The following is a 27,911-nucleotide window of genomic DNA, read 5'->3' as shown; positions in this document are numbered from 1 at the left end:
CATAGGTTCCCTCTTGGTAGGAGAGAATAACAGAGGCCAAGCAGAGAATATTGAGAAGCAAAGCAGCTCGGAAGCAGCCCTGTTTCGCGCTCTCTCCTTCCCTCCGGCGACGCTCCCCGGCCCCTCACCACAGCCCCGCAGAGGGGGGCGAGGGGCGAGAGAGAGAGAGAGAGCGAGCCAGGCTGGCCGGCCCAGGTCCCCCCGCCCCGGGAGTGGGGGCTTCCCCCGTCCCCCCCGGGCCTGGCTCCGCGCTCGGCGGGGCGTCTCTCCTGAGGCAACGGAGGCGGCTCTCTGCACATGCTCAGGAACCCCGGCAGCCTGGGCCCCCGTTCATCACCGGCCCGCCGTCAAATGAGCCCTCCCCCCCCGCTTTTCCTTCTCCTCCCGCCCCGCCCCCCCCCCCGCCCCGCGAGCCCCTCCTGAGGTAAAAAGACGGTCCTGACTCCACATCCACCACCTCGAAGCAACCGCCAACTCCAACGTCTCTCCGCCCAGCCACGCCCCCCGCGAGCCCGACTCTCGGCTCCCATTGGCTGACGGGGAACGGGCTTCGCCCAGATACAGATCGGAGGAGCCGGCCAATGGGGAGGACTCGGAAAGGGGTGGGGGGGGAAAGGGAGGAGGAGGTGAAGCCGGCTCTCCCATTGCCTTCTGGGAGTCGTAGTGCCTGCTCTCCGTTCCTCCCCCTACAGAACGGCCGCCGAAAGGAACTGAATGAAACGGAGGACTGCGATTCCCGAAAGCCACCGCGGCGGGGCTTCTGAGCTACGGGTCGCGTGAAGGGGCAAAACGCGCTCACCTGGTCCTGCCGCCCCCCCCCTTTGGCTGTTGGTACAGGTGTGCAGGTGCAGGTGGTCAGGGGCTGATGCGGGAGGGAGGAGGAGGCCGAGGATGGAGGAGAAGGCCCTGCGCAGCGTGAGCAGCTCCAGCAGCACCAAGCCCTACCTGGAGAAGCTCACCCTGGGGGTGACCCGCATCCTAGGTAAGGCGGAGGCGGGGGTGGCATCCCTGGTTGCCATGGAAACGGCCGAGGGATGGAGCCGCAAAGAGCCTTTCTTCCCTCTCTTGCTCATTGCATGGCGCTTCCCCCTCAAAACAGTCCTGTGAGGGAGGCCAGGCTGAGAGGCAGGGACTGCCCGCCAACCACCCTGTCTTTTCCCCTATTTATCCTCACAACAGTCCTGTGAGGGAGGCCAGGCTGACTGACCACCTCGCCAAACGTCTCATCCTGTGAAATTCTTGGCGAAGTGGGTTTTTATTTGTTTATCGGGGAAATAAGAGCGGCTGAAGACCTAAAGGGAGTGAATGGCCCTACTGCAGCTAGTGAACCAGGCAAAGGTACTGCTAGCTCAGTGACACTTGCCATTAGCTCTTCCTAACATTGGGTGAATGTTGAGTTTAGTGTGATGCAAATGAGCCACAGTTTATCTCAGGCACACACATTTATCCCCAAACCTCCCCAACCTCTTTTCCCCTCAAGCCCGGGGGGGGGGGACGACGACTAAATGACCTAACAGGATTTCCCCCATCTTTTACCTTTGATGCTTCAAAGGGCTCTCTAAGGGTGGGGCCCCCTATCTGTCCTCTTCTGTTTTCCATGGAGAAACCTAAGATCTGCCTGCTTGATACCTTCCAAACACTGTGTGCTGTGCAAAGACTTTCTTCCTCTAATTCCATCTTCCCCAAAACCGGTGACCTCTGGGAGATTTGGAGCTGATGGAAGCTGTAATGCAGTGGTGTCATGGACCGGCTGGATGCAGAGAAGCTTGGGAACCCCCAAGGAAATCCCCAAAAGGCTCTTGGAATCATAGAATCAAAGAGAAGCTCTCAACAACTAGGACCCAAATTATCTCAGGGCCAGCCTGATTCCTTAGGCTTTACCTCAATCACTGAGAATCTTTGGTGCTTCCCAGCACCCCTGAGTTTCATCTAGTCTTCACTAGGGATGTACCCTTCAGTATGACAAGCCAAGTCCTGTGGAACTCCCTGCTACTAGAAATTTGTCAGGGACCAGCCCTCCTTTTTTGAAATCTTTGTTTGTTTGTTTAAACAGGCAACATGATTTTAACCAATGAGTATTGATTGATAGACATTTTTATGGATCTTTTGTTGATTCTCCCGTCCTTATTTTCCCACTTTCTATATTTCTGCAAAAGGACAGATTAAAAAATTTGTAAGCAAATAAACCAATCAACATGTGGCCTTCCAGCTATTGCTGGACAACAACTCTCATCTCCCCTCCCTGTTGGCCATGCTTGTTGGGAACTGGGAGTCCAGCAGCAACATCTGGAGGACTCCATGCTGACTCCCCCACACTATGCTATTCCTCCTCCCTCCCAATCCCTTTTCCTTTCATGTTGTGGCTCTTTAAGGTTGCAAGCCTAGAGGCTGAGAGACTGTCTGGTTTATATTCATCTGCAAACTGCTTTGGGGAAATCTTTCTGGTTGAAGAGCAGGGCAAGTTTTGTTTACACTGATTACTCTTTTTGCAGAAGCTTCTCCAGGAGTTACTGAGGTGACGTTTGTGGAGAAGGTGCCAGCCGAGCGCCATGCCATTGTTTCATGGGAACAGGTAAGGCTGGCTATTATTTATGCATATTGCCTCTCCTCCCCCACCGTGCTCGAGTCAGCTTTTATAGTATTATTAGTTTGGATTTTCCATTGAGGTGATCAGAACAGAGCACCTGGAGGTGAGGTCGTTTTTTTTTAAATGGGCCTGCATGCAGAGCTGCCCTCTGGTAGCAGAGCAGGTCCAACGCACTGGATGTGAAACTATTGGAAGTAAAGGAGCTTGCAGTTTGTCCCTTTGGCACTAGGTGGCACCATCCTTCCTGGCTTTCCCATCTCAGCCTCGCCAACCTGGTGCCCTCCAGCTCTTGTGGGAAAAGTGGGCACAGCAATGAATGCAATCTTTACCTTTGTGAAGTAGCCTACTTTCTACACACTTTCACGCACGACTTGCTTATTAGACGACTTGCTTGCCAGGATGAAGGACAGAGAAGGCTCTGTCCTTCATCCTGGCAAGCAAGTCGTCTAATAAGCTCCGGGACATATTCAAGCCAGGCAAAACACTTGAGAAAGGTGTGAAGCTAGAGGGCTGAGCAAATATGGGTTTGGGAGAGTCTTAAGGCCCAGGTGGCAAGACCAACTTGGCTACTCTTCTGGCACTGATTTCAAGTTGTTCGTTCTAGGCAATGCTTCTCAAACTTTTTTCCCTGGGCCAAACTTTCAGAATAAAAACAAGAATTATTTTAGTGATAAGAAACATATTGGAAAACAAAAAGAAACAACTCCTAGCAGTGCTTGATTTACAACGCAGAAAACAACTACTTTATAGTATGATCATGGGGCACCTAAAAAGCTTAAAACAATGCAACTACATAAGAACAGAAATCATTCCCAAAATGTAATTATAAGCGAGCCTCTTACGTATCTTAAGTACGTTTACAAACTCTGTGAGAGGTGTGAGCTTGCTTTTGTCGTGTAATGTTACTGATATCTTTATGCGCCCCCTTGCCCAGATTATCCGGAGCTTTGGGCTGGGCTGTCACCAATATGCTGATGACACTCAGCTCTATCTGCTGATGGATGGCCACACCGACTCGGCCCCGAACACACTGACCAGATGCTTGGAAGCTGTGGCTGGATGGTTTCGTGGGAGCCGATTGAAACTAAATCCTTCGAAGACAGAGGTCCTATGGCTAGGTCGGGATGGCATGGGGATGAGGGACCAACTCCCTTCTCTTGCGGGGGTCCAATTAGTGCCATTGCCTTCCGTTAAGAGTTTGGGTGTAATCCTTGACGCCTCCCTTTCCATGGAGGCGCAGGTTACAGCAACAGCCAAGGCGACATTTTTCCACCTTCGCCGCATCAAGCAGTTGGTCCCTTACCTTTCCCGCCCCGACTTGGTCGGATCAGTGATCCATACAACGGTCATCTCCAGGCTTGACTACTGTAATTCGCTCTATGCGGGGCTGCCCTTGAAGCTGTCCCAGAAACTCCAGCGGGTACAGAATGCTGCAGCGGGGCTCCTCACGGGGTCTCTGCCATGGGAGCATATTCACCCAGTGCTTTTCAAGCTGCACTGGCTCCCGGTGGAGTACAGGGTCAGATTTAAGGTGCTGCTTTTGACCATTAAAGCCCTTCACGGCCTAGGACCCTCGTACCTACGGGACTGCCTCTCCCGGTATGCCCCACGGAGAGCCTCAAGGTCCATAAATAGCAACACCCTAGTGGTCCCGGGCCCTAAGGAAGTTAGATTGGCTTCAACCAGAGCCAGGGCCTTTTCAACTCTGGCCCCGGCCTGGTGGAACGCTCTGTCTCCTGAGACCAGGGCCCTGCAGGATCTGATTTCTTTCCGCAGGGCCTGTAAGACAGAGTTGTTCCGCCTGGCCTTTGGCTTGGAGCCAATTTGATTCCCTCCCTCCCTCTCTTTTTTTTCTTTTCCTTCTCCTCCTGCGATGAGGCTACATTTTAATATTTTAATGTTCCATTATTTTAATGTTGTATTTTATTTTTGTTTTTAAGTTGTAATCATTCATCTTGTTTTTATTATTGTTTGTAAGCCACTCTGAGCCTGGCCTTGGCTGGGGAGGGCGGGGTATAAATAAAAAAATATTATTATTATTATTATTAGGTGTAATTTGAGACAAACATATGCCTATTAACACAAAGAAAGCTTTTTCTTTTCTGATGTTATATATTTGTTAGAGTTCAAAATCCCTCTTCGCAACAACAGGTCATGGAGAACTGTAGAATAATAGCCAATGCTCCTGAAAAGAGGCATGGATACTGTTTCTGGCAATATTCCCAAAAATTATTTTTATAATATACTGAAATGTTTAAATTTTTTTTTATTTTCCCCGCCACACTTGCCATTCTCCCCTGCCACCCCCTTTGAGAAACACTACTCTCAGGGGTGTTGGACATGTCCCCACCAATTCTTCTCCCTCTGTTAAATTGGGCTATAATGAGGAACTGAAGAATCAGGGGAATCTCACCTGCTGTTGGGTCCTGCTTTGAAGAGCTCCCTCCGTGTGTGCGATGCACCCTTCCTCTCGATGCTGCCGCTGTGATAGCTGTTAGTTTAGGAGGCACGAGTTTTCAGGGCATGTAATCCAGGGCAGCAGAGAACCGGACATAGCGATGACATCAGGCAGCAGGCAGGCAGCTCAAGAAGAGGAGCAATGCAAACCTGGACAGAGCTGGCTCTGTGGATAAAAAGTTATAGATGCAGCAGGGCAAGGGGTCAGTCTTGACATAGGCCGACAAGAATGCTGAGGGGGAGAGATGATAGGGCTCTCAGGCAACAGCTGGATACTGCAGGCCTGTTTCTGTCCATCGGGGCCAAGCAAAGTATAGGAGAAAGACAAATGTTGGCAGCAGTATAACGGACAAGAGGGCCAGCTGCACATCAAGGCTTGTTTGTTTATTAAATTTGTACACTGCCCTACACAACATAAAACCACAGTATGAAAAGCACAAAATACAAGTTAAAAATAAAAACAAGAAGAACAAACCAATAACAACCTCTCTTGTTTGCAGGCTAGCACACTCCACAAAGCAAGGATGCCCTCCAGATGTTGGGAAAGGATTGTAGTTTAATGGTAGAACATCTGCATTACACGCAGAAAGTCCCAGGTTCAATCTCCATCATTTGCAGGTAGAGAGCTTCCTTGCCTGAAACCCTGGAGAGCATCTGAACCCTGGAGACAATACTGAACTGGGTGGCCCAACAGTCTGGTTGAGCATAAGGCAGCTTCCTATGTCCCAATGTTGCAGTACTCCAGCTCCCATCACCCCTGATCCTTGCCCATGCTGCCTGGCGCCCATGGGAGTTGGAGTCCAACCATATCTAGACGGGGCCACACTGGCAATTCCTGCCACGGAGACAGTGGCTGCTGCTTGATTCTCTTTTTCTCCTGCCCTCGCCTCTCCTTGCAGAAGAATGCCTGCGTCTTGCCTGAGGATTTAAAGAATTTCTACCTGATGACGGATGGCTTCCACATGACTTGGAGTGTAAAGTTTGACGGTAAGAATAAGCCTTTCACAGCTTGGGACCAGTTTACTCACAAGGTCGCCTTCTTCACTCATTCATTTTGATCTGCAGAACTGACAACATTACAAACACCCCATAATACTCATTCCGCATATGTAATAAATTAATATTTTAGTGCAGCGGCACCCACACTTTAGAACTCCCTGCTTATTGACAACAGGCAGGTGGTTTCTCTGTACTCTTTTTGGCAGTTGCTAAAAATATTATTGTTCAGGCAAGCCTATCCAGTCACAAAGAAGTATGGCATGTGTTTTAATCCAGTTTTTAGCTAATCATTGATTTTAATTAATGGAGAGGGGATTACTGTTTTGTTTTGTTTTTGTTCCTGTTTTTACGGGGTATTTTGTGTTTGTACCTTGTGTTTTTATGCTGTGAACCGCAGTAGGATCTTCAAATGATGGGAAGTATACAAATAACTAACTTTTGAATGCTTCTAAATAGCTGTTTTTAACTTTTTGTTGATCATTTTATCGATAACCACTCTGAGAGTTTTACTCACAGTCAAACAGTATACAAATGCTATGAAACACACACAAAACACATTCTTATCTGATCAACAATTGCATTCACACACCATTTCCTTTGCTTAAGTTGTGTTCTGTCTTTAATTTGGGAAGGGGAGCATGAAACAGGAACTGTTCATCAGCAGAAAGATTCCTATTTCAGCAGCAGCACTCTGCGTGCTGCCAATCCCATCTTTGCGGCCGTGATGGTTCGGCACTTGCTTTTTGCAAAAAGAAAGAAAGCTGAGATTCTTCTTCAGAAGGCACCATGTTCTGTGAGCCTTCTGTGCTCCTACAGAATAGTGCCATCCATGCCAGCAACTTAGTAATGGCTGCCTTTCTTCCAGACAACCCAATGCCGCTTGGCTCGATGACCATCAACAGCATCTCCAAGCTAAACCGAGTCAGAGCATCGCCCGTCTACGCCTTGCCCAATGCCCCCACGCTGGCTGACTTGGAGGACACCGATGATGAAGAAGGTACTGCCCCACCTCACCCCTTTGTCCATGGGAGACCTCGGTCCTTTTCGTATAAACAAAACCTGCGTCCAGTCAGCGCTTCCCTGCCGGCTCTGCTGGAGGCTGACCTGGGCAGGAAAACAGAGTTGCAGCAGCGGTCCTGCTGTCCGTGTGAGATAGAGGGATAAATCAAGTCCAGAGACAGTTCGGTTCTTATCTCTAGAAGCGTTTATTTACAAGCAGTAAATCAGTCTCATTCCATCGGAGCTTTCCGGCATCGTGCTCCAAAAGCACACACACAGAACACACACACAGCCTGCAGCCTCGGAGCTGAGCTGTGTCTCAGGCAGAAGCAAAAGCAAGTCTGCTCACACACTGTGACACACTTCTCTGCGTTGAGCTCCTCCCAGATACAGGACACCACGGAGTTTTAACCCTGTCAGTTCCAAACTCCACAGGTCCATCTCTCCACACCTCCCGCTACCCCACCAAAAGTTTCCGTGACCTTATACACAAGCCCCACCGACGCCCAGCTTCCCAAGCTCTGCCTGGTTTGAGTATTCCTTGCCCTGCACCCGATGAGAATGCCTACCTGCCTTGCTCAGCCTTTTCTTTCTCCCCAAAGGTAACAGTGGTCAGCCGGAGAAACCTCACTTGGACTCGCGGAGCCTGGTGTTTGAGCTGGACCCGTGCGGAGGGAATGGGAAGGTCTGCCTCGTGTACAAGAACACCAAGCCGGGTATGTTGTGTGATACCAGAAGCCCAAGAGCTGCCTGCACAAATCAGCCCCATCTGCAAACCCCAGTTAGCTTTTGCCTTATCTCTCACATCTCCGTTTTGGACTACTGTACCTAGCACCATACAGTTGTGCTGGCTGAGACTGATGGGCTTTGTAGTCCAGAATATCTGGAGGGTACCAGGTTGACAAAGGCTTTTGTCTATGATGGCCTGAGATGAAGTCTTCCTGAAGCAAGCTATGCCTGGCTTTCATAATTTGCCATTATTATTATTATTATATAATATTAAAATTTGTATACCGCCTCAGAGGATGAATTTCCCTTGGAAATGCTTTTATCCTTTGTAGAAAGCACCGAGGCCCAGATCGTCATTCCTAGGCCTCAGAGTTCCTTATTAAAACCCCCTGAGAGGTGGGGCGGTCCGTTCTTCTCATCCTGCAGCCTAATAGTCTTCTCTCTTCCAGTTGTCACCCCGGATTCCGAGATCTGGTTTCTGGACCGAGCTCTCTACTGGCATTTCCTCACCAAAACCTTCACCGCTTACTACCGGCTCCTGATCACCCACTTGGGGCTGCCACATTGGCAGTATGCCTTCACCAGCTACGGCATCAGCCCCCAGGCTAAGGTGAGAGAACGACAAATGGCCCGTCCCTTTTCCTAGGGTCTGCTGCTCCTCCCCATTCTGCCTTCACAAAAGCCCTGCGAAGGAGGTCAGGCTGAGAGAGTGTTTGGCCCAAGGTCACCCAGTGAGCTTCATGGCCAAACTGGAATTTGAACCCCAGTTTCCCAGGCCCTAAACCGACCTTCTAATCCAGTGTGTCTCAAACTTGGGTCCCCAGCTGTTGTCTGGACTGAAGTTTGAGAAACACTGCTCTTATCACTATGCCACAGTGTAGAGGTTGCCCTTTATACTGATTGGCTGCTACTCTCCAGGGCTTCAGGTGGCATCGCGGGGGTCTCTCCCAGCCCTCCTTGGAGATACCAGTGGGGATTTGCATGCAACATAAATGCTCTTGCCGCTGAATGAATCCTTTTGACCCACGGCTGAAGTTCTTCTGTTCCCTTCCTCTGTTCTGTATCACTCCCACTTTCCCAGAGTGGCATTTAGACACTGACTCTCCAGACCCTACAACATTGGCCTTTGAGTCCCACTTCAACCCAGAGATGAGGTTGTTTTGATTCCCCCACTTCTTCCCAATGGAAATCTTCACTCCCTCATTGTTCCCTGGTGGGGAGACACCAACTTGTGGTCCGTCTCAGGTGCCAAAATGTCTTGGGCTGCCTCTGCTTGTGGATTAAGATAAGCCCTTTGTCCTGGATGGACATTTCATTCCCTGGTGAGAGTTGGACAGGAAGTGGCTGTTCCTCTCCAGAGAGACTTCTCTCTGTTGAGATGGTCCAGGCCCCAGAGACTTGTAGAATCAGAAGGGATTTTCTGGCTGGTATGTCTGTTGTTCTTGAGACCCTGGTCTTGTTGTGCAATGGTCAAGTGAGCCGGGGCATCAATAGGACTGTTCCCAGGTGGCTTCCCTGACCCTGTGGAGCCCTGGTGGAAATCTTATAGCAAGCTTGGCTGGGCACAGGTACAGGTGTATATGCCTCTGAACACTGACTCTCTCAGCCCCTCTTGAAGACCCCAGGGATTGAACTCTGCATCCAACACACACACACTCTGACACCAAAGCACGACTCTTCCCTCAAATACACCATGCAACATGGTTTTAGGATTACCATGCTGTGGTGTGATCTCTCTCCTGCAGCTCTGTGCCAAGAAAGCCTTGAAAAGGGTAATAATATTTTAGCAGATCATCCAGGGATTAAATTGGGGATCTGCTCCATCCCAAGCAGACCCCCTTCTGTCCCTGAGCCCATCTAGCTGCATTCCTGTCTAAGGCCTCCGGTCCCACGGCCGGCAGATAACAAGCCAGGAGCCAGGCGCTCACCTTCCTTCTCTGCCATGTGCAGCATTATTTTTATCACCACTTTTGATAGTTATTAGATGGGCAATTTGCCTTGACAGGCAGGGCTCGGAGACTAGAGTCCTCCTCTGCGTTAGGACGGCCTTTGGACCAGAGAGCCACACCTCTTTGGGATCCTGAGTTCCCTGGCTTACCTTTCTTTTACCTGGTTTACCTTTCTATTTTGCTTTATGTGTCTCTTGTAGGCAAATTATATTTAGATTTTGTTTGAGAATTATATGTTCCTCCTTGTTCCTCTTTGTCTTATTGTTCAATCCATTCACATTCCAATTCAGGTTTGCCTTTATCAACTTCTCTCAAGATAGGTCTACCTCCTCCTGCACCTTTTTCTTCTTCTTGTGCAAGCCATTCCATTGCCTGCCTTTGCTTTTCCAGAGCGGTATTCCCATATCTGTTTCTTGTCTTTCTAAGTCCCTGCCTTGTTTTTCAAAAAAATTGTGTGCCTGCATTTCTGTTGTAAGTCTATACCTTCTGCCTTTGTATATAAATGAGAGTCCCTCTGGAAACTCCCATTTGCATTGTATGTCTGCTTTTTTTAGGGCGGTTGTCAGGAACTTATATTTCTGTCTAATTCTCACTTTAAAAGGAATTTTTTTAAATATCTCAACCCTATTATCACCCATCCTTAGACCGGTTTCAAATCCCTTCTGGAGAACTGTTTCCTTTATTCTTCTAGTTATGAAAGTAGCCAAGCAGTCTCCAGGCTGCTGTTTTCCTCTTTTTCTCCTATTTCTGACCCAGTAACAGATCTGTATAGCCTCCTCCACCCACTCCTCTCTTTCTCCTAACCATTCATCTAAGATTTTTGCTAAATGCTTCTCTAGTCTCTGGTTTTCCTCTTGCTCTGGTAAATTGCATATTCTCACCGTATTTTCTTTTTGTCTCATTTGTGTCATAAGAACAGCATCTTCTAATAGATCCAGTCTACCCACAACCCCACCCACAGCCTCTTTACACACTACTTCTTGTTTCACTTGCTCGATTTTTTCAGAGATTTTCTCAAATTCAGCCAATTTCTCCTCGAGTTCTTTAACCTTTACATCCATTCTTTCTATCTGCTGTGACAGCTGAGCTGCTCCATCCTCTATCTTAGTTAGTACTCATTTTCTGAAATAGCTCCTACATCTGTAATCCAAAATCCTTCCTCTGTTGAGCAAAATGCTCCATTACAAAGTCTGCCAAATCTGGTTTAGGGTCTGTTTTTCTCTTCCTGTGTTGATCCTCTTCTATCTGCTTCCCACCCACCACCAAGGTTGCTTAACTTTTTCAGGCATTCTCAAAACAAAGTTTTTACTCCCAAGGTCACAGCTCAATATTTCTCTCAATATATCCTCCTCTGCTGTGTGCAGCATTATTTTTATTGCCAATTTTGATAGCAGCGTTATCAGACGGGCAATTTGCCTTGACAGGCAGGGCTCAGAGGTTAGAGTCATCCTCTGCGTCAGGATGGCCCTTGAACCCAAGAGCCATGCCTCTTTGGGATCCTGAGTTCCCTGGTTTACCTTTCTTTTACCTGCCCTGCATCTCCCAATGAGAGACTCCCTTCACTTCCTCTGTGCCATGCCAAACTTCGTGAACTTCTATCGTGCTGCCTCTTACTTGCCTTTTCTCCTGACCAAAAAGTCCTAACCTTGGCCACCTTCCTTCATAGGGGATTCGTTCCACCCCCTTGATAATTTTGGTTGCCCTTTAATGAACTTTTTCCAACATCCTTCTCGAGATGAGGCAGCCAGAACCGCACGCCTACCCTGCAGTGATTGCCATTTGCTGCTCCTCACTTTCCCTTCTCCTCTTCCAGCAATGGTTCAACATGTACAAGCCCATCACCGTCAACACGGAGCAGCTCTCTGAGGAGGCCGATTCCTTTGTGAACAAGCTGGACCCAAACAAGGTCTTCCGCAGCAAAAGCAAAACTCCGGTGATGAAGAAGAAGCTGCCGTCCCAGACGCCCTCCTCCCAGAAGGGCCAGGCGGGGACAGCCCCCAAGAATCCACAGCAGGCCGGAAGCTCCTCAAGGAGACGGGAACCCCAGCCCTGACTGACCTTTGCCCTTTGACCCTGCACCACCCCACTGTGGCTTCGGTCCACTGTCCCACCCCCGAGAAAAGGCCTCCTAGTTTGTGGCTGGTGGAGCATTGAACGGGACCAAGATGTATTTATCTAAAAGTATTTATTTAAAAGGCTTTAGGGTCTGGTTGAATTTCCTTTGTGCCAAACGTGACCAGTGGGCTCAGGTTCAACATGGCCCTTCCTTGGAGTGAACGTTGCTAATAATAATGCTAATAATTATTATTATTTATACTCTGCCCGTCCGGCTGGGTTTCCCCAGCCACTCTGAAAGGCTTACAGCACATATAAAAATATAATGAAACATCAGACATTAAAAGCTTCCTGATACAGGGCTGCCTTCACATGTCTTCTAAAAGTTGTGTAGTTCTTTATCTCCTTGACATCTGCTGGGAGGCCATTCCACAGGGCGGGTGCCACTACCGAGAAGGCCCTCTGCCTTGTTCCCTGTAACCTCACTTCTTGCAGTGAGGGAACCGCCAGAGACCTTCAAGAGGAGGACCTCAGTGTCCGGGCTGAGTGATGGGGGTGGAGACGCTCCTTTAGGTATACTAAGCCTGTCTAAGGTTCATAATGCAATGGCTGGCTATGGGGGATTCCTACTGGGAATCCCCTTTCCTGTCTAGATTGAGGAGCTAAAGTGCACAAAGGGTGGGGGGAAAGCAACCCTCCCCTGGGAAGCATCCTTTGAGCAACCTTTCTATGGCACTGGTGGGAGTTGTAGTCCCAAATAGCTAGAAGTGCACCAGGCTGAGAGCCGATCACTTTTCAAGTCATAAACCAGACCACACGTGAATTGTGTCCCAATCATCCTTGACACGGCGTCGGATGAAAGAAACGCAAACTGCAATTTGAGCAATTGCAGATAAGAGAGTTTGGCGGTTTGATGTTTGCCGCTGGAACCATCAAGGGAAGGGGGCAGCCATTGCATGCAGGTGGCCCTAGTTCGTTTGCGAACATCTCTAGTTAAAGGGAAAAGGGTCTGGGAAGGATCTCTGCTGGGGATCTAGTGGCCATGTCACCAGTCAGGACTGTAGACTTGCGCAGACGGCATCCAGCAACACCTGGGAGGTGCTGAGTTACCAAACTCTGCCTTGGGATGAGATTTCCGTACAATCAGAATTGTAGAGTTGGAAGGGAGCCAAGGGTCATCTAGTCCAACCCCCTACAATGCAGGAATCTCAACTAAAGCATCCATGACACAGGGCCACCCAACCTCTAAGGAAGGTGAACTTGTAACCTCCCAGGTTTTGAAGAATTTTAATTTGTTTGAAGAGCTAAACAGGAAGAGGGTATTTCTGTGTCTTACAGCAGTGCTTCTCCTTAAGCCGGAGAACAGGCAGATGCAACCAGGCGTCTTACTCCTGATTGTACGTCATAGCGAAGCCTAGAAATTCTCCTGCATCTTTCCACAATTGATGCACATAGTTCACAAATTGCACCTGTCTAATTAGTGCACCAGCGGAGGGTAGTTCAGGCTACTTCTGTCTACAAGAAAAAAAGTTGGGTCAACCAGTCTATAATAACTGAAAGTACTGAAATGATGGTGTATTTTTCAAGGGCAGCGTCTCACAGCACACCCCTTGAGCATCCCCGCCTAAAGGGATTTTTGCAAGGCTCTTACATGAGCCCTGACATGCAGCTCACTGGCAGCAGCTGAGTGAGAAGAGCACAGGGCAGGCAGGAACTTACACCTTCCAGCCTTCCCTTATTTTCCCCTTTAAAAAGTGCCCTCTGTTTATTAGCTAAGAACATAGATTGATATCTGCTTGCACGCTCTTGGGCACTGTGGCCACAGCAGACAGCTTTCTGCTAGGGATCTGTCCCAAGTCCCAAATTCAGCTTCCGGTTGACGGGAGTCCAGATTTCACAGTCGCTGCTCGACACTCTCGTCGCCCTCGCAGTCTGGCTTCCTGCTCCCATCCAGCCGAGGGCGATTGTGAAAGTCAATGAAGATGTTGTAGATGAAAATTCCAAGGAGGCTTCCCAACATCGGTGCGACCACTGGGACCCACCACCAATTATTTGATGCGCTGGGGGGAAGAGAGAGAAAAGCTGGTTTTATTCGGTTCTAGGAGAAGCCAAGAGCAGAAATTGAGCTCAGCTGCTTCTTTGACAGCACCACTGGGGCCCACATGGTTCTCTGTAGACCTGGTGGCAGTATTCAAAAGAATCTGGTCCAGAGATGGGCAAGCTGTGTACCTCTTGTTGCTGGATGGTGACTACAGGTGACAACCATTTTGAGCAGAGGTTGCTTCCTGACCCCCATGGGTGTCGGTGGAGCACTCATAAGCCCGTCCTGCCCCAATTTGGGGCCACTTCCAAGTCGGGAGCAGTGTGTGTGTGGGTGTGATCATGCATCTATCGGACCCATACAAAATGGTTTCTGTCCGTATCTTCCCCATCCCTGAACTGGACCACCCGTTGCCTGTACTGCCGCTCAGTTACATCCATCACAAATCAGCCATCCTTTAACCCAAGAGTAGCCCCTCCAGAGGTTGTTGGAGTGCAACTCCCATCATACATGGTGAGCTGTCTCCAAGGGCAGCCCCAAGTAAAGCGTGTCGCAGCAATCCAGTCTGGAAGTTACCAGAGCATGGAGCGCAATGGCCAAGGCATAGCTGTTGCAAAGGGGTTCCAGCTGAGCTAGGGGGACAGGAGAGTGCTCCTTGCCATCAAGACCACCTGAGCCTCCGCTGACAGTGTTGAATTCAGCTGTACCCCCATGTTGCTCCTTCAGAGGGGAGTGCAACCTCATCCAGATCTGGCAGTCTCCCACTCTGCACCCCCAATTACACAAAACAGGATTCAGATTCAATTTATTGGCCCATTGTGCTTCCAAGCATTGCATCAAGTTCAGGAGACCTGTTTCCACCCGCAGCTTTTTTATACTCTCATTTTGCACTTTTAAAAGGGGGAAATCCTAGGTACACCACCTTGAATTCCATGGACAGGAGGTAGGGTGCACATCAAAAGCACCTTCTGTACCCTTACTCCAGTCCTTAACAAATGTGATAGCTCAATGCACGACCTAACTTCTCAAATTTCACCTAACGTTGGGCGAGGAGGTTCAGACCTACCTTCGCATCCGCAAGAGCTATCAACCAATTTGTTTCAATTGATCTATATTTAAATAAGTGGTTGTTGCCACCCTGCACCTGACGGGCAGAGCAAACCAGGAATAATAAGAAAAAAGGTTCAGTAATCAAATTTAATCAATCCATTCAAATAAGGGAGGCAGAAAAGGTGGGGATCTGCAATATTCACCTAGGAGACACCTGCCTTGTGAGTAGCACATGTGAACAAGATCTAGGGGGTCTTAGTAGACCACAAGCTTAACGTGAGTCAGTGGTGATGCAGCAGCAAAGAAGGCTAATGCTATTCTAGGCTGCATCAACAGAAGTATAGTGTCCCGATCACAGGAATAGTACCACTCTATTCTGCCTTGGTCAGGCCACACCTGGAGTACTTTGTCCAGTTCTGGGCATCACAATTTAAGGAGGATATTGGCAAGCTGGAATGTGTGCAGAAGATCATCAAGGGTCTGGGAACCAAGCCTTGTGAGGAATGGTTGAAGGAACTGGGTTTAACCTGGGAAAAGAGACTGGGAGGAGATATGATAGCCATCTTCAAATATCTAAAGGGCTGTCACAGGGAAGATGGACCTATCTTGGTTTCTCCTGATCTGGAGCGTAGGACATGAATCAGTGGCTTCAAGTTACAAGAAAGGAGATTCCAATAAAAACTTAGGAAGAACTTTCTGACAGTAAGAGCTGTTCAGTAGTAGAACAAACTCCCTCGTAAGGTGGTGGACTCTCCTTCCTTGGAGGTTTCCAAGCAGAGGTTGGCTGGCCACCTGTCCTGGATGCTTTAGTTGAGATTCCTACATTGCAGGGGGGTGGGTTAGATGATGCTCAGGGTCGCTTTCCACGCCTATGATTCTATGGTAGAGAAAAGGAACTCACCTGAAGACCTCCAGCCCCCATCCAGCAACGGCTGTGAAGATCCTTGGTGGCAAGTCTCTGGAAGGGTTAATGGCGTAGCCGGTGTTCATCCCCAGGGACATGCCGATGACCGCAACCAGCAGCCCAACACTCAAGGCATGGGTGCCTGGAAGAGCACCCGCATTCTTCAGGTCGTTGATGGCGAGGATTCCAATCAATAGCACAGCTGTAGCGATGAACTGCGGGGATGAGGCCAGGAAGGAAGGAAGGAAGGAAGGAAGGAAGGAAGGAAGGAAGGAAGGAAGGAAGGAAGGATGTAATAAAAGATTGCAGCCCAGAGGCAGAAGAGGCCACTCCAAAACAAGGTGGAGGAAAGTCCAGTGTGGGGACCAATGGGGAACAGTCATTACAACCCCTTTCCCTTGCTTGTTTACCTCTTAACCCACCTGAGGCAGACACCAAAATGGCGTCCCCCTTCCCTGCCAGGGAAGAAGTGGTGAAGGACAAAGGCAGGAAAAAAGATTGACATCAGGATCTGCTGCCCCAGTGGATCCTGCCACCTGAGGAGATCACCTCACCTTGCCTCATGGCTGGGCCGACCCTGTCTTACCCCCCTGCATTCTGAAGACTGATTGGGTACATTTGTCTCTTAAGGAGGAGTCCCGTATGAGGACAATGGTCAAAGCTGTCCGTGTCTATTATCTAAAAGCCATAGAATGACTCCCTATGAAATAGTTGTGTTTTAACTGATAATCCCTGATAATCCTACTCTTTTATTCTTTCAGCAAACCACTTTGGGGGTTTTTTTTTTAAGTATATACGGTAACTTCAATGAACTAAATAAATAAAGTCAATCCTGGTGCACCAACCTCATTTATAAATCCGCCCAAAGTCGACATGTACGGAGACGGATAGGTAGCAAAGATGTTTGCCGTGCCAGTGGGTCCTCCAACCGTCAAGGTCCCCCCGGTATAATCGATCAGGGCCTCTGAAAGGGAAGCAACCAAGATTACACCGTTCAGCAGCAAAAGCACAAGTTGGAGAGGCTACAAGTGGACTTTTTGATCCAACCACTCTGCCCTTGCATAGACCCACAGTGTGTGTGTGTGTGTGTGTTTATGAGAGATAAGGGTGTTTGTGTGTCACTGAAACAACTAAAAATCAGGTAGTCCTTCTTTCTCCCCAGCTATTTTAGTGGCTTTGTGAGGGGTTGGGGGTCAAGGGAAGTAACATACCATAATACAGTGAAAACGTTGTAGCAGAAGCCAAGAAGGATCCCACAAACTGGCCAATCACATACGCCGGAAGCTTGTACCATGGCAGATTCCCCACGACACAGTTTGCAAACGTAATTGCTGCGTTCATGTGAGCACCTTTCAGGGGCAAAAGAAATGGCAGGAATGCGAGAGGAAATGATGATAATAGTAGTAGCAATAATAGCATTTGCAAGCCACCCCTCCATCTTGCTAATTCTTAGAAGGGCTATCTTTGCAAAAACAAAAACACAACAAATACCAATTCTGAGAGCGTTTGCTAAAAACACAACATAGGGAAATGCTAAGTGAAGGGAAAGCAAAAGGAGAGCTTTCTCTTTTTTGCCTGTTTTCCTTTTCATTTAGATTAGTTTGTTTTTTATGGTCTTGTATGCTGAACATTTTCAATAAAAAATAAAACAATAAAAAAGGAAAACAAGCCAGTTCCGCGCTTCCATTCCACACCCTCAGCTGCTAGAGGCAGCTCTCAGCAAGGTGGTCCCCAGATTAAGGAAGTTGTTCTACGCATCATGGAGTGGGTGTTGGGATCTGCTTCTTAATCCTGAGAACCGTGGTTCTGTGAGTGTAGAGATGGCCTCAATGTTGCATCAAGGCTGAATCTGTACGTTTCTAGACCTCCGGTGTGTGGAAGTTCTCCTTATTCTTTACAGAAATCAGTATAAAACAGGGATGTAACACAAAGATGAAAACAGCTTTCCTCAAGCTTGTGCTCAGATTATGGGTGCCCAATGGCAACCACGACATAACGTGACATCACAACATCGTCTACTTCCGGTTTCTACTGGAAGTCACTTCCAAGACTTCGTAGGGCATTGGAGGTTGTGTCGGAGTCCCACCGTGTGGGTGCTGAGCACCCACACCAAAAAAACTGTGAGTGCCCTGACACTCAAGGCCCGCTAGAGTTGGCACCAGGGCTCATGCCCTCCAGGGCTTTGATTCTACAGCTGTATAAATGACTAAGAATGTAAGAAGAACCCTGCTAGATGACTGGATCCCTTGCCTTTCTAGACCAGCACCCTCTTTCACAGTGACCAATCAGGTGCGCCTGTGGGAAGCCCAAAATCAGGAGGACCCGAGTGCAAGGGCACACTCTCCTTGCGGTTTCCAGCAACTGCTGTTCAGAAGCATTGCTTCCTCCAGCTGTGGAGGCAGCACATAACCATAATGACTAGTAGCTGTTAACGGAGAAATCTAAGGGCTCCTTTGGACAAAAAACAAGGACACCAACCAGGAATACCAGAGCAAAACAACACCCAGTAGGCTTGGTCTTGATTGAAGACTGTCGCGACAGGACTCCCACCTGCCACCAGGTGGAACAAGATGGAAGCCCCAAACAAAAGAGAACCCAAACTTTTATGAGCTGCTAATCCCCATGTTACACGCCCCCAAAACTACATCACTCATACATCACGGTTACATCATGAAAGGGGAGGTCTGGTGGCAGTAATCTGAGCATCCTGGACCCTGCCCCATGGTTCCCCTTGCCCTCCACCAAACACCCATCGTGTAACAAAAGAGATATTTACATTTCCCTGTTTCCCAGCCAAGTTAATCACACCCTTTTGTCTTCATCTGGGTTTCTTATTTCTGGAATGGCTACCTGTCTGGCACTCAGGTATCAGGATGCCAGGGATTATCACTCAGGCAGAGGGGCTGCTGAGTAGTTGAGCTCACATGTCTATATTAATTTCTTAAGTTTTCCCTGTGAGCCAGTACATAGATACATTTATCAGGGAATTGTTACCTTTGGTATCGTGCAGCAAAGGCCCTTTGAATAGATAGGAAGAAACTGTGATGAAGTGTTTTGTGGGGACAAATCACAAAAGTGATTGTGCTGGTTTGGGTAGTGGGCTGCACGTGCATGATATCTGCTGAAGGGGCAACCCCCCCAACCTATACATACATTCCTGCAACATAGCCATCGATTGCCCTCTTGTCCTCCATGAACCTGTCTAATGCTCTCTTGGAGCCATCTATGTTGGCGGGAGAGAGTTCCACACTTTCCTTTATCTGTCCCAAACACACTTTCCTTTATCTGTCCCAAAGCTTCCTTGAATGTCCATCAGTTCTAGTGCCATGAAAGAGGGATAAAAACTTTTCTCGAAGAGGTAAAATCAGTTATGATTAAATGGGCACAAGACGTAGGTCACAACGTTATGATGGGAGATTGGGAAAAATTATGGAAAACTGACTTTAAATTTACAGATTGTTCCCTATTGAAGGAGAATTACATGAAGATGATGTACAGATGGTACAGAACACCAGTGCAGTTAGAGAAAATGTACAGAACTAGTTCAAATATTTGTTGGAAGTGTAAGGAAAAGGAGGGGACATTTTATCATATGTGGTGGGATTGTAAGGTAATTAAAAAAAATTGGGAAATGATATACAACGAATTGAAGAAAATGTTCCATTTAACATTTGTTTAAAAACCTGAGGCATTTTTGTTGGGGATTGTAGGGAAAGACCTGCCAAAAAAAGTTGAAAAACATCTTCATGTATGCGACAATGGCCGCGAGAGTTCTGGTAGCACAAGGATGGAAGACTGAAGAAACCCCAACTAAAGAATCATAGCAAGAAAAATTGATGGACTATGCAGAATTGGTAAAACTGACATATAAGCTACGGGACAAGGATAACTGTGCTTTAAAGATAAATGGGAACCCTTTACAAAGTATTTGAAGATGCAACAAAGTGAAATGGACTCCTTGGCTGGCTTTGAATAAACATTCACAAACTTTTTTTTATTGATGATAATCAGCTAAATAGTTTGAGGATATACACAACTGTGTAACATGCAGAAAACAGCATTCTTAGAGAAATCAAAGACTGGAACTGAGGGAAGCTGGGGGGTGGGGGTGGGGTGGGGAGGTTTTGTGTGGGAGGGGGGAGGGAGGAAAAATGGGGGGGGGAAAACAAGGATAATATGTTTTTGGATAAATATGTCTTGTTATAATTTTGAATAAAAAACAAAAAACCCCAAAAACTTTTCTCTATCTACCTCTGGAGGGCACCAGGTTGGGGAAGCCTGTAGTAAAACATTTTCCGCCAGAAAATGTTATGAAACACAGAACCTCTCTGGAACAGTGAAAGGAAAGAAAGAGAAGCGCTAAGATAATATAGAAATCAACCTTTTAGAAACCAGCAAGGGAGGGGGGGATCAAAGCAATTTACGTCCAGATCTAAACGGATTGAAACTGCACAGTTGATATTAAAAGGGAGATATTCCAGGCACATTATCTACCAGACTCACCTGAGATTCCACCAGCTACGTGAATTCCTAGCATGACACCGAATCCAAATCCCAGATTGATGCTCAGAAATTCCCCAAAGCTATTCTTTCCTATTACCACCTGGGCAACAGAGCCCTGTCCAATAACCTGTGGGGGAAGGGGGAAGAGAGACCCGTATGTGTCAAGGTATCCATCGTCATGGTAGCAGGACAACATCACCCGTGCAAAGATCACTGGTGTTGAAGCGAGCACAATTCAAAGTGTTGGTGCTGACCTTTAAAGCCCTAAACGGCCTCGGTCCTGTATACCTGAAGGAGCGTCTCCACCCTCATCGTTCAGCCCGGACACTGAGATCCAGGGCCTTCTGGCGGTTCCCTCATTGCGAGTAGTAAGGTTACAGGGAACCAGGCAGAGGGCCTTCTCGGTGGTGGCGCCTGCCCTGTGGTACACCCTCCCAGCAGATGTCAAGGCAATAAACAACTATTTTACTTTTAAAAGACAACTGAAGGCGGCCCTGTTTAGGGAAGTTTTTAATGTCTGATGCTGTACTGTTTTTAATATTCAGTTGGAAGCCGCCCAGAGGGGCTGGGGAAACCCAGCCAAATGGGCGGGGTATAAATAATAAATTATTATTATTATTATTATTATTATTATTATTATTATTATTATTATTTTCAGCTTCAGCTACATTTGACTGGTCAAGTTGTACTGATGCCTGATTATTGTCTTCCAAAGCAACTACTCTATTCACAATGTAAGAAAGTGAAGGGGGCCACTAGCGGCGCATCAGAAGATGGCTGACAATAACATCTCTCCGACCCACACGAGGTAATTTGGAGGTTGTGATGGGAGCAATAGCCTCCCTACCCCCCCAGGATTGTGGGGGGGGGGGCTGTCCTTGCCTGCTGTGCCCTATACCACCCCTGAATTTGAGGGGATGGGGGCAGTAGGCCAAATGCCCGTCTGTGGATATCGGCGCTCCTGGACGCTGCCTCTGATCCGCGCCTCTAGCTGCAAGAACTTCAAAAGAAACGATTAGGATGATGCGAATGCACATATTTCAAGGAAGGAGGGGGAGTAAAGACTGCTAACAGAAGAGATCTCTGATAAACGAGACGAGTCGGAAGAACAATAATTAACCAGATGAAGACACACCAAGACTCGGTATGGCAAAAGGATTGGATGGGGGAGGGGGAAAAACTTTCCTTTCTTTCCTCTATGTGATTAAACAAGAATCCCCCCCCCCACCTCACAAGTCAGAAATGTCGTTTGAAGGACTTAAGCTGTGGATTTATGTCTGTGTGGAGATAAACTTTCTAACCAAAGCATGCTTTAAAGAGAGCGTGGAATGTATAAGGGCTTTGGAATGACGCAGTTAAAAATACCGTCGCCATATTGGGAAGTTCTGTCGGAGGACTTAAGTCTGGGAGGAGAAATAGAGAAATAGAGCTGTTTTTATATTGTGGGTGAAACTTCTCAGAGGGACATAAGAACGACAGTTCTGTGATTAATGATGGAAAGAGCGATGTTATTTATGAATGTGATGATATATGGAAACCATCTCGATTTGAGGATTGGATGAACAGAAAATTCACACAGGATTATTATTGGTGTTTATCAGCTTAAGGAGATTATCAGAAGAGATCATAAAGAAAAAAGAGAAAATATACGAACAAGATGAGATGTGGAAACAGCAAGATAAGACTGGATAGAATTATGAACTCTGTTTGGACTGATTCGGACATTAACGCAGTAGCAAGAAGATGATCAGAATCCCCCTTTGGAACTTGAAATATGGGTCCCCTCAACAAAATTTAAAATTCGGCTTTGTAATTCGGAATTTATGTGATGTGATGTGATGTGATTTGATTGGTCGGTTAATAAAAATTATTTAAAAAAAAGAAAAGAAAGGAAAGTGAAATACTGGTGGTCAACAGAAGAGGTTTAAAGACACTCTCAAAGCAAATCTTTAAAAATGTAGTATAAGCACTGATAACTGGGAAACACTGGCATGCGCTCCAGTTGGAGAACAGCCTTTACCAAAGGTGTCATTGGCTTTGAAGACGCTCGAACTCAGGACAAAAGGGAGAAACGTGCTAAGAGGAAGACATGCTTGGCAAACTCTCACCAGGATCAACTCCTGCCCGGAAACCTATGTCCCCACTGTGGAAGGACGTGTGGATCCAGAATTGGCCTCCACAGTCACTTAGGGACTCACTGTTAAAACCGTGTTCATGGAAGACAATCTTACTCAGCTAGGAGGGATCGCCAAAGAAGAGCTCTAACCCACTGAGCTGTCCAGGCTGACATCAATGTATGACATTTACAGACCACCCTTTCTTCCAAGGAGCTCAAGGCCGTGTACATGGTTCTCCTCCTCATCCCCACAACACTCCTGTAAGGCTGAGAGACTGGCCCGACGTCACCCAATGAGGTTTGTGGCTAAGTGTGGATGTGAATCCTGGTCTTCCAGGTCAAAAGCATATTACAGTCATACCTCGGGTTGAAGTAGCTTCAGGTTAAGCATTTTCGAGTTGTGCTCCATGGTGACCCGGAAGTAACAGAGCGCGTTACTTCCAGGTTTCACCGCTCGCACATGCACAGACGCTCAAAATTATATCATGCGCATGCGCAGAAGCAGCGAATCGCTTCAGGATGTGAACGGGGCTCCGGAACAGATCCCGTTCACATCCAGAGGTAGCACTGTATTTTTCTTCCAGATTCTAATGTCACTATCCCTGTTTAATCCCAAAGTGTCTAATACTGAATTTAATAGCAATGATAATTGATTAAACAGCCCTTGCAATAATAATACTATATTTTTAGCCGGTAAGATGGTTAAAAAAATAAATATAGCATTGTATGAGCTGTTCTTGAAGAAATGTTCCCCATTAAGTTGGGCGTAACGGTGCTTTTATCAGATGCTTCCTCCAAATCATGAGACAATGAGTTCCAATCCATAACCAATTAATACAACCAGATACCTAATGCAAATAGAAGTTCAGTATGAAATGTCCTCCCCTGTTTTCTCCCATAATATCATCTTTGAGTCGGGTTGTTGTTTGCTATTCCAAATATACTGTTTAGCATAAGAAAGGTTTGCTGATCTTCAGGTGGATCACTAAACATGGTTAATTAGCAGTGCTCAGGTCGGCGGGTCACAGCCTGTGTGTGGGAGACATTGATCCTTCGGGTCCAGAACAAGGGGTGGAGATGGCCGTTGCCGACTCTGTATGCCTTTAAAGCACCTTTGAAGCCTATCCTTTCCCTCAAAGAATTCTGGGCCCTGTAGTTTGCCCCTCTCAAAGTGACAGTTCCCAGCAACCTTTAACAAACTACAGTACAGCAGTACCTCGGGTTACAGATGCTTCAGGTTACAGACTCCGCTAACCCAGAAATAGTACCTCAGATTAAGAACTTTGCTTCAGGATGAGAGCAGAAATCGTGCTCTAGCAGCGTGGCAGCAGCAGGAGGCCCCATTAGCTAAAGTTGTGCTTCAGGTTAAGAACAGTTTCAGGTTAAAAACGGACCTCCAGAACGAATTAAGTTCTTAACCCGAGGTACCACTGTATCCAGAATTCTTTGAGCGGAGGGGAATGTTCTTTGAATGTGCTTTAAAGATATAGTTGGCACACACAACACTGCAGTGTTCAGAAGAGCCCCGAGGCAGGATCAGACCTAACAGATGCATTTTTGCACACACACTGACAGACTGGAGAATCATATCTCAAAATTTAGATATGTGCACATTTTCGTTAATGTTTTGCAAACTTGAAGAATTCTGCTTCTGATGCAGACTGGGTCCCCTTCCTGTCTCCTTCCTCATCCACACGCATCACTTTTTCAGGAACAAGAAGGGGGAGTGCATGCCCCAGCCTTTGCCACCCCCTCCTCGAATGACCCCTGCACCCTCCACCCCTGTCCTGCTCACCATCAGGATGAAGGTGGACAGAGCCTCTGCCAGTCCCTGTCGGATGGTTTCATTTCGGATCGTCAGCCAGCCGATGACTTTCTTCAGCATCTTGGTCTCCGACAGGCAGGAGATTCAGTCCCTGTTGGGAAGGCAGATGTCATAACTCCTGGTGGCACAGAGTCACTGTCCTCTCCTCCCCAGCCCTGACTGATGCCTGGTTAAAGGGTAACAAGGCAATTAAGCCCTTCCTTCCTTACTTCCTGCCGTCTTGCATAAAACTGTAGCATTGGATGGAACCACGAGGGTCATCCACTGCAGAAAAGTTTTGCTGGACGTGGGACTCAAACCCACGGGCCTGAAATTAAGAGTCTCGGGCTCTGCTGCAAGAAAGGATTTAGTTATACAAGACCTAGGTTTCAAACGGAAGTGATTGAAGGGAAAGTGAAACTACTGAAGGCTGCATACAGCATACTATTAGAATGGGAGACGAAAGATGAAGAGGTAAAATCAGTTATGATTAAATGGGCGCAAGATGTAGGTCACAACGTTATGATGGAAGATTGGGGGAAATTATGGAAAACTGACTTAAAATTTACAGATTGTTCCCTATTGAAGGAGAATTACATGAAGATGATGTACAGATAGTACACAACAGCAGTGCAGTTAGGGAAAATGTACAAAACTAGTTCAAATATTTGTTGGAAGTGTAAGGAAAAGGAGGGGACATTTTATCATATGTGGTGGGATTGTAAGGTAATTAAAAAATTTTGGGAAATGATATACAACGAATTGAAGAAAATGTTCCATTTAACATTTGTTAAAAAACCTGAAGCATTTTTATTAGGGATTGTAGGGAAAGATCTGCCAAAAAAGCTGAAAAACGTCTTCATGTATGTGACAATGGCTGCGAGAGTTTTAATAGCACAAGGATGGAAGACTGAAGAAACCCCAACTAAAGAATCACGGCAAGAAAAAATGATGGACTATGCAGAACTGGCAAAACTGACATACAAGCAATGGGACAAGGATAACTGTGACTTTAAGCATGAATGGGAACCCTTTACAAAGTATTTGAAGACACAACAAAGCGAACTGTACTCCTTGGCTGGTTTTGAATAAACATTCACAAACTTTTAACTGATAATAATCAGCTAAATAGTTTGAGGATTTATACAACTGTGTAACATGCAGAAAACAGCATTCTCAGAGAAACCATAGACTGGAACTGAGGAAAGTCGGGGGGTGCGGGTGGGTGGTTTCTGTGGGGGGAGGGAGGAAAAATGGGGGGGGGGAATAAAGATGATATGTTTCTGGATAATATGTTTTGTTTTAATTTTGAATAAAAAGTTATTTTTTTTAAAAAAAGAGTCTCAGATACTGCCGACTGAGCTATGTATCGTCGTGAACCACAGAAGCAATTTAACCCCTGTGAACCACAGAAGCAATTTATCATCTCTCCCTGACGACATCAGCTGCGCTTGGAAGAAAAACAGACCCGCCTTAAGGGAAGCCCGCATGCATAGGATCCAAGATGAGACCCAAGACGCCCAAAGAAAAGAAAAAAAGGAACTACACTAAGCAGTTGAAGAGCACCGTGACCCCCCACCTGTGAGCTTCGTGGCCCAAAGGGAATTTGAGCCCCAGCCTCCCAGGCCCCAGACCGACATTCTAATCCAGTGTGTCTTAAACTTGGGTCCCCAGCTGTTGTCTGGACCCAGGGTTGAGAAACACTGCTCTCACCACTATGCCACACCACCTCTACACTGACTGACTGGCTGCTGCTCTCCAGGGCTTGAAGTGGCATGGTCGGGGTCCCTGAGTGTCATCTAGTCCACCCCCTGCAATTCAGGAATTGCAGCTGAAGATTCCCTGACAAATAGCTATCCTGCCTCTGTTTAAAAACTTCCAACCAAGGAGAGACCACTGCCTTCGGAGGGGGTTCGTTCTACGGTGAAACATCTTTTACTGTCAGAAATTCCTTCCTAATGTTTAGCTGGAATCTCTATTTGTATACTTAGAATCCATCAGTTTCTGATACGTCATGTTTTCTTTTTAAGTCCTCATGAAAATTCATCAGCATTGTAGTGTGATTTTCTCCTAATACAGTTTTGCAAAGCATCTTTCCCTACGACAACAAATTTGTGTATGTTAGTTTCACTAATATATGCATTTCTGTGCACACTTCACCCTGGCCAGTGCATTTTTGTAGGAATTAATTGGCTGGAAATATGAAATTCTAAGAAGTGTGAATTTTGAAGGACGGCTGTGCTCTGCTTTGCATTTTGTTTCCAAGACTGTGGATGGGGCAGGTTCTCCTTTAAATGTGAATTCCTCCCCATTCTGTGTCTTGTGAATGTGTATATTTGCAGGAACTTGTCTGTGCTTTATAAGGGATAAAGTTCTATCACTTCTGCAGCCAGCAATTCCAGGTTAAAAACATAGCATGAAAATTTATGGAAGTCCACTAGGGGGCAGTGCCATAGCAAACAGCAAGCACTTTCTCTGAAGCACTGGATTACCTGATGAAGACCACCTTGTCTATCATGGGCATTCAGTTGCAGAAGGTTTGTTCCTTCTTTGCATAGTATTTGCATTGCTACTTCTGGAGTTCTGGATTGTTCTTGCTCCTTATTAAATAGTATCCATCTTAATTCCCTCCGCACCCACCCTGCTCAAAGTTTTATCACTGATTTACGATGGACATAAACACTTCAAAAGCTGCATGCTGCTTTCTGGCTGAAAAAAAAATGTTTACTATGCACAGAGCAAAGTAACAATGCTAGCCAATGGCAGTAGGGGGCAAAAGTCCAGACCCAGAAATACACACACACACACACACGATAAGGGCATCCCTGGGTTTCCCTTTATCTAATCTCATAGCTTTTGGAAAGACCATGTTTAGTGTGCATGCAGGAGCCAGGCCCTGTGACCAAGACTGGGGCCTTCCTAAGTTTGTGCTGAAGACGCAAGGTGTGGCCTCACAGGTGAGGCCAATTGGTAACTCACAGCACCTGGTGGCAAGAGCTGGGAAGGGATATAAGGTCAGCATTTCCCTTCGGCTCTTTGCCACAGCAACACGTTCCCTGCCTTGCTGTGTTTTGACTCCTTGCTCCTTGGACCCCTGACTTCGTGACTCCTTACTTCTTGATACTCAGACCCCTGACTTCGTGACTCCTTACTTCTTGATCCTCAGACCCCTGACTTCGTGACTCCTTGCTCCTTGGACCCCTGACTTCGTGACTCCTTGCTTTCTGACCCTCGGACTCTTGGCTTCCGGACTCCCATTCCTGCTCCCACCCCACCATCTTGCCCCCGGTCCTGACGTCCCCAGCCGAGACTTCAATCGCCCATGAACTGGACCATGACAGGATGGCCATTTGTCATGGATGCTTTAGCTGAGATTCCTGCATTGCCGGGGTTGGACTAGATGACCCTCAAGGTCCCTTCCAACTCATAATTCCCTTATTCTTTGAGCAAAGGAGAAGAACTTTCCTCTGACACTACCCCACAGATAACAACTCCTATCTGTCCCTGCCAGCCCTCCCTACATCCTTCCGTCGGCCAAGGCCTCATCTGAGCTACCCTGAGCAATTCTCCCTAGGAGGGAGGTTGGGCAGAGAATGAGTAACTTACCCAGGTGACACACAAGGTGAGCATTTCGGCCAGAGATGGATTTGAATCTCCCCCGTCTAAATCCATTCCTCTTTATCATGATGCTGCTGCACCAGGTCAACCCAGATGTCTC

The 27,911-nt window shown here is 47.2% G+C and overlaps 2 protein-coding genes and 1 long non-coding RNA gene across 6 annotated transcripts; 2 read left to right on the top strand and 1 right to left on the bottom strand.

The window, feature by feature from the left end:
- The first annotated feature begins 778 nt into the window (after nt 1-778).
- Nucleotides 779-11,918, top strand: LOC309352811 (tubulin polyglutamylase complex subunit 2-like). The gene is made up of 7 exons (XM_081881658.1): nt 779-982; nt 2,493-2,572; nt 5,944-6,031; nt 6,909-7,040; nt 7,645-7,758; nt 8,221-8,381; nt 11,534-11,918. Exons 1-7 carry the CDS (start codon nt 892-894, stop codon nt 11,771-11,773), a joined length of 906 nt encoding a protein of 301 aa, XP_081737784.1. The 5' UTR covers nt 779-891; the 3' UTR covers nt 11,774-11,918.
- On the bottom strand, nt 11,887-27,911 carry LOC309352819 (aquaporin-7-like; the record flags this gene model as incomplete). Of its 4 annotated transcripts, XM_081881669.1 has the most annotated exons (7): nt 27,800-27,911; nt 24,185-24,305; nt 20,274-20,400; nt 16,982-17,119; nt 16,616-16,734; nt 15,768-15,985; nt 11,887-13,835 (listed from the first exon to the last, which is right to left on the bottom strand). In XM_081881669.1, the coding sequence occupies exons 2-7, from the start codon at nt 24,272-24,274 to the stop codon at nt 13,670-13,672; spliced, it is 858 nt and encodes a 285-aa protein (XP_081737795.1). In that variant the 5' UTR covers nt 24,275-24,305; nt 27,800-27,911. The 4 variants fall into 4 exon arrangements, with proteins under 4 accessions (XP_081737795.1, XP_081737797.1, XP_081737796.1 ...); XM_081881671.1 differs by lacking the exon at nt 16,982-17,119; XM_081881670.1 differs by lacking the exon at nt 27,800-27,911 and having other exon boundaries at nt 24,185-24,360.
- Nucleotides 20,925-23,389, top strand: LOC309352919. The gene is made up of 2 exons (XR_014161480.1): nt 20,925-21,007; nt 22,156-23,389. It is a non-coding gene; the product is annotated as an uncharacterized lncRNA (long non-coding RNA).

Source organism: Podarcis erhardii, assembly GCF_964252035.2.
Source record: "Podarcis erhardii genome assembly, chromosome: 11".
Taxonomy (NCBI): domain Eukaryota; kingdom Metazoa; phylum Chordata; class Lepidosauria; order Squamata; family Lacertidae; genus Podarcis; species Podarcis erhardii.
This window is presented reverse-complemented; position numbering and strand designations above follow the sequence as displayed.

Bases quoted from the DNA above. Each gene is read 5' to 3' on its own strand.
- LOC309352811 (XM_081881658.1), top strand. From the start codon at position 892: ATGGAGGAGAAGGCCCTGCGCAGCGTGAGCAGCTCCAGCAGCACCAAG. The intron at 6,032-6,908 runs GTAAGAATAAGC...CCTTTCTTCCAG, and splicing joins TTGGAGTGTAAAGTTTGACG to ACAACCCAATGCCGCTTGGC. The intron at 8,382-11,533 runs GTGAGAGAACGA...CTCCTCTTCCAG, and splicing joins GCATCAGCCCCCAGGCTAAG to CAATGGTTCAACATGTACAA.